Source organism: Terrapene carolina, unplaced genomic scaffold (genome assembly GCF_002925995.2).
Source record: "Terrapene carolina triunguis isolate 2854851 unplaced genomic scaffold, T_m_triunguis-2.0 Scaffold95, whole genome shotgun sequence".
Classification (NCBI taxonomy): Eukaryota; Metazoa; Chordata; order Testudines; family Emydidae; genus Terrapene; species Terrapene triunguis.
The window spans coordinates 22,151,692-22,158,415 of NW_020664446.1; the positions used below are offsets into that span (position 1 = coordinate 22,151,692).

The 6,724-nt window shown below is 38.4% G+C and overlaps 1 protein-coding gene across 1 annotated transcript in view; it reads right to left on the minus strand.

Moving 5' to 3' along the window:
* Window positions 1-318: 318 nt before the first annotated feature.
* The window catches only part of CUNH10orf90 (chromosome unknown C10orf90 homolog), a 176,191-nt gene continuing 169,785 nt past the window's right edge, over window positions 319-6,724 (minus strand). Inside the window, exons 8-10 of the mRNA XM_029911373.1 lie at window positions 5,448-5,511; window positions 2,977-3,076; window positions 319-1,215 (exon numbers count right to left, since the gene is read on the minus strand). Of these exons, the coding sequence (XP_029767233.1) occupies window positions 1,177-1,215; window positions 2,977-3,076; window positions 5,448-5,511 (203 nt within the window). The 3' untranslated portion in view covers window positions 319-1,176. The remainder of the gene's footprint in view (window positions 1,216-2,976; window positions 3,077-5,447; window positions 5,512-6,724) is intronic.

Sequence of the window (6,724 nt, forward strand, 5' to 3'; positions counted from 1 at the left end):
AATGCTCTTGCAAAAAGGGAGGATGCTTTTAAAAAAATCTGGTCCTAAATTTCAATCCAAATTAGGAGTTTAGAAGCTAAGGGTCAAATTCTGATCTCCTTCACATGAATACAAATCAGCAGTTTACTCTACTGAGGTTAATGGAGTTACTTCTGATTTACATTGGTGTACCTAAGATGAGAATTTTGCCCAATAAATGTGTAATAATCCTATTAGTTTGTTCTCACATTAGAATTTATGACACAATGAAGACCGCTTTATTAATACTAAGCCATGATTTTGTAAATGCTTTGAAATAACAATATAAAAAAGATCACATTTGGATTATTATATTTGTTTATTCCATTTGATATGAAAATTGGTAGATTTTACTTCCAAAATGTACAAATACAGATTTAAATATTGTTGGAGGAAACATTACAGATGTTTTTAATTATGTAATCTTTACACACACATATTTCTTGCTGGAAACCACTGCATGGGTCTGCACCACTTCTTCATATGCCATTTCTATAAATACTTTATGCTCATAGAAGCAAGCAGAATTATATGTTATAGTGAAGAACATGTAAAAAGTATTATTACTGAGGTTCTAAATATTGCTTTCTACAAGGTAACCCTGTTATTTGGGTTCAGTACATAAACAGGAATGAACTCCTTCAGAGCACTAAAATATTGGTCCCTTTTGGTGCGTTAACCATTAATTTAAAACTGCTGCTCATATGATTGTGGTAATGCCATTTCAGCTAGTTTCTAAACATAACAAATAATGATATTAATTTTTCTAGGATTTTACTCTCAGGAAATCAATGAGTAGAATACTTTGGAAAAATAAGTTTCCTATGTCTTGAAAACCCAGTTCTATTGCTAAAACGGTATATATATTTAAAAGGTGAAAATAAATACCATTGTAATCCAATGTTTGCATAAAAGTTTCTTAAAATTATTTTCTCTGGGTAAACCAACTATAAGATGATAGTCCTAAAGCAGTTTGCTCATTTATAGGTTCTCTCTTGGTTATTTGGAAGTTTCATTCAAATCCTACTGAAGTACAAATTATCTTCCTTTACATAGATAGTTAAAGGTAAGAAAGATGTCTCCAGGTAATTAAGATAATGCTAAATTTTATGTCTTATCTAATAGTCAAAGACATTCAAGATCAAATGGTCTCCTTTGTCACTCCGTATTTCTTTGAAGAAGCTGGTCCAGTAGTTGCTAGAGGGTAAAAATAAGAACAAACCCTTAGGTCACAATTTAGATGCGTGGTTGGGACATATAGAAGAAGCCACGGTGATCACTATAATTAAGGGTTGCATTAACAGTTTCCATTCTAATCTACTGACTTCAGTCACTTGAAACTTTCACCCTTCAGCCACATGTTCCTGGTTCGGTCTCTCCTCAACAGGCATTCTGTGTGTGTGTAAAACTGTTGATATTTGAGTATGAGAGCAGTGAATAAACAATACCTTCCTATTATAAAAAAATTCTTGTGACTCCTCATGTTTGAAAAGTTCTAGTGTCAAAATAGCTGGGGGTAGAGAACTGAAAGATACAACTGTGCACATCATCTGTACTAACCTTTTTGTCTCTGGTTCTCCCATTGCACCATGTCCACATGCAGCAGTGCTCACAAACATTTTAGGGCTTTTGGAGTGTTGCATCTATCTATCCCATGGTTCCTAGCAAAGCTCCCTGGAACAGGTTGGGATGTCTATGGCATATAATCTCTATTTGCACCTGCTGCTCTTTTTCATTTATTCCATTGGATACTTGATCTCTGTGCAGGACAGAGGCATCAACACTAGGGTGACCAGACAGCAAATGTGAAAAATCGGGACAGGAGGTGGGGGATAATAGGAGTCTATAAAAGAAAAAGACCCAAAAATCGCGACTGTCACTATAAAATCGGGACATCTGGTCACCCTAATAAATGAACCATGAGGCTATACCCTGCTAAATCCTTGCTTTTGCAAATTCATGGCAGAGAGTCACCAGTTTCCCCATAAACACCTGCCAGAGCAACTCTGGACCTGGAGGCTTGGGATAATGAACTCTGACATCTTTGACTAGTGGCTCTTGAGGAGATAAGGAGTTTGGTTTCATTATTTCATAAATGTACTCATTTTTATTATCATTTAACATGTATATTGCATTGTTTTAGTTTTTCTTCCTCTTTCTGCTTTGTTTTGTAACTGCACTAATTTTTCCTCCTCTCTTGCATTTCCTTCTACTAGCCAGAAATGGGAGCCAGATGCTTTAGACCGGGGTATAGAGATATGGTTTCCCTTTGAGCCCACCATTCAGGGGAGAAAAGGGTGAGACCAGTAATATTGGAATACAATGGTGAAATGGAATGGTCCAGTGGTTAGGGCACTGGCATGGGACTCAGAGATCCAGGTTCACTTCCATGTGTGATCTTGGGCAAGTCACTTAAACCCAGGTCTTCAAAATGTCTTCAAAATGTATTTAGGAGCCTAACTCCCACTGATTTCTCCTTTGAGGATCTGGGTCTTAGCCTCTCAGGGTATTTCTACACTGCAATAAAACACCCGTTACTGTCCTGTGTCAGCTGACTCGGGCTTGGGCTGCAAGGTTAAAAAACTACAATGTAAATTTTCGAGTTCAGGCTGGAGCCTGGGCTCCTGGACCCACCCAAACATCTACACTGCAATTTTATAGGCCTGTAGCCTGAGCCATACAAGCCTGAGGCAAGTGACATGGGCCAGCCATGTGTGTTTTGTTGCAGTGTAGACATAACCACTATGTTTCAGTTCCCAGTCTGTATAATGGAAATAATAGCACTTCCCTACCTCACAAAGGCGTTATGAGGAAAAATACATTAAAGATTGTGAGGTGCTCAGTATAGAAATGCATAAAATAGATAGGTAAGTGGATTTACTTGGGCGTTATGGGACCAGAGGTACGATTTTAGGGCAGTTATAACCAAATTAGGCCTATTCACAATGGAACCATTACCTTTTTGAAGACCTCCACCCGTAGTCTGTTGCTCTGTATGATTATTCGTTTCTGTTTTTCTTCTTCTTTCTTTTTCACTTCAGGCAAGTTATTATAAATCCTGGCATAAATTCAGAATGTAAATTTTAACATATCATTCTACAGTGTCACCACTACCTTAATTTTTCAAAGTGGAAAAAATTCTTCTAGGCGATCACTGGTATTATTATGCATTTGTAAATATCTGAATTAGATTTCATACAGGTATCTATTAGCAATAGCACTGGTATCACAATGAAAGGTTTTGAACAGAGAAACTTGAGAAATGGTCTTTATTCTGAAATGATTAAATGAAAGTAGAGGGCCAGGTTATTTCAGTTACGTCTGTGCAATTCTGGAGTAACTTCACTGAGCTCAGTGGAGATCATCTAGATTTACAGCAGTGACTGAGACAAGAATCTGGCCCATAAGCTTGTTGTAGATATATCACAGGGGTAGGCAACCTATGGCACGGCACGCGAGCTGATTTTCAGTGGCACTCACACTGCCCGGGTCCTGGCCACTGGTCCGGGGGGGGAGTCTGCATTTTAATTTAATTTTAAATGAAGCATTTTAAAAACCTTATTTACTTTACATACAGTAATAGTTTAGTTATATATTATAGACTTACAGAAAGAGACCTTCTAAAAACGTTAAAATCTATTACTGGCACGCGAAATCTTAAATTAGAGTGAATAAATGAAGACTCGGCACACCACTTCTTAAAGATTGCCGACCCCTGATATATCACAATACAGATTCCAAGCAATAACCTTCAGTGATTACTAAAAAATGTGTAAGAAAAATAAAATGATAATTATATTAACTGATAAGTTTTTCTCACTGTCACTGTGATCCTTTCACCAGAAAACAAAATAGTCAATTCTTAATGTAATTGCAGTTCTTGGTTACAATCATAAAATTAACGTTTGGTCTGATCCTTTTCCCATTGCAGTCAGTGGCAAAATTTCCATTGACTCAAGTGGGAGCAAGATTAGGCTCTCTGTAACACATATCTTCTTACTCAGCAATTCTACTCTTTGTGTGTATTCTGATCTAAATCACAAGTATTCAGACTTAATTAGTTTAGTGGACTATAAAACTTTCCTTTCCCCCCCAACCTATTTTGCACTACAGCGTCCCTATAGCAGCCTATTCTGGCTTATAATTATCAGTGGTGTTTTATTTTTGAGGACAGTGGGACAGATTCTGATCTCTGTGACATTAGGGTACATTCAGAAAAACTCCTTGACATCACTTTGCATTTTTCGTTGTTGTAAATGACTATATAAGGTGCAAGGCAATGGAAGATCAGACCCCTAAGTATCTAATAAATTGCAGTCTTTGCTAGGATATGTGCTGTGGTCAAGATTTAAAAAAAAAATTGGGTGTACAACTTAATCCACCTTAAAAAGGCCTGATTTTCAGAGGATGAATAAGTGAGTGCTTGGTGAAAACCAGGTCATTTTAAGGTGCCTCAAGTTGGGCCTTCAAAATCACTAGTTACTATTAAAAATCTTGACCTCAACTCCTCTGCAGAAAGACAGTTCTCACTACTGGAGAAAAAATCACATTCAGTGCTTACCTAAGAAATTAACTCCTGCTGTTAACAAGAAAATGCACTGGATTGTTTATGGTAGATGAATAATAATGAGTATGGCAGAAGATGGAGAAAGCAGCCTGCAGAATAAGAGCCCCAAAGGAATATGCGGCAGGATGTGGTGCAAACTTCATTGTGAGACGTGAAATTAGGTATTACAGAGCTGAAACTTCTGGTATATTTTGAGGGCTACAATGTATGCACAATATTACCACAAATCTCTAAAATGTTAATAAACAGATTTGAAGAAATAATATTTAGTAAATTACTAAAGACCATCGGATAATATGTGAGAGCAAGTGGAGCATTATAGACCACAAAGTAAAGACAGAAGCCTCCCAAATTATACCCCTCCACAGAGGCCAGCCATAATTGCACTCCATATGCTCTCTGAGCACAGGGATGCTCCCTGCCATCACCCCCAGGGCACTAGATACCCCAAAAAGGGGTGGGAGGAGGCAGAACCAAGTCCTACACACACTGGGCAGAAGAACTGGTGTCCATCCAAGGCAGTGTAAGCTGCACTCCATAAAGGGGGGTAGTAGAGGGGGTGTTCTCTCCTTTCTCTCCCTCAGTGCTCATGAGAGCCCCCAGAAGCATTGTTTCTCCCTGCAGTAGAAGGCCTCCTGTTGCTTCTGCTAGGACAGTACAGCTCCACACCATCCACTAAGTAGGGCTACAGCTCCTATCCACTCAAGCCATTTTAGGGGGAAGAACATTGCCCATGTTTGTACATATTGCACAAGGCATGATATACCACAAACCCAAGATTACAGTGCTAATTAGGAAGTGCAAAGTCTTGGCACTGGATCCCAGGGAATTACAGTGAATTCTAAACCGAAATGTTGTGTACCTTTTAGATCTCATGTGCATCTCCTTCTCCGAAATGAACCTTTCCTTTGGTTTGAACAGGTTATCTAATAAAAGAAACATATAGTTAATTTCTGAGGAATCTTTATTTAGCATGTTTTAACGAAACGATAACAGCACTGCTTTCCCTAAATTTATCCACATGGTGTTATTGCATATTAAATCATTGCTGACCTACTGCCTGATCCAGCTTGCATTGAAGTCTAAGGAAAGACTCTTGATGACTTCATCTGGAGTTGAATCAGACCCTTAAGCTGCCCTTTAGAGGGGGAAGGATGTAACCAGCCTTATTACATGGTTCATTTAATTTAAATGGATATAACTTTTGTCACAAGCAGTAGTGCATACCTCCAATTCAAACCATGAACCAGCTGATGATTAGTCTGGCATAAGATGACCTATTTTTCTGTCATTCTTTCTTGCCATTAGAAAGCCCAAGTGACTGATTCTCCACTGCCATGCATCTTCTGTAGTTAACTACATTGTAGCAACATAGATCAGATCCTCTGCCAGTGTCAACTAATTTACACCTGCAGAAACTTGGCCCAATGGGTGCAATTCTGATTTGACAGAGTTTTACACCCACTTTGCACAGGTGTAAATAGCGGCACACGGCAGTGGAGAATCAGGCTCAGGAGTCTTTGCTGACAAGATATGAGGAGACTCTCACATCTCCAGCACTTCCCTGGTCAAAGGGAAATAATTATGGATCAAAATGGTTAGTCTGATTCCTAAGATGTTAGGTAATTTTGATATTCTTCCTTCATATACTCTTATTAATGCAAAGTAATGGTAGACAATTTAACCCAGACACCTTCCCTGCTCCGGAGTCCTGCTTGTTAAGAGCAACTTTAAATTCTGCCCTATTGTACATGTGTGTTACAATTTTATAACAACTCTACTATCCGCTAGGCTTTTAGTAGCAGGGTGGCTGAGCAGTCATTCCACTTGTATCAGGAATTGGTTCATGATTTGGCGGTAATGACCTTACATCTATTGACCTTACATCTATTGCAGGAGTGTGAATGTGTTTACAGGGGAAAGAGAGGAAGGACTCCTTCCTGCTGTGGGAAGGTAATTTAGGGATTGTATTGGAAGGGTCAGGAGAAAAGGCAAACATTACACAAGACATTATTATTAAAGTACAGGACACAGTAAACACAGCAGAGTGTAATCCAAAAAATTGAAATTTAAAACCCAATATTTTACAAATTACACTGCTCTACAGCCAAAATGCTTCTGAAATAAATGTAGTCAAAC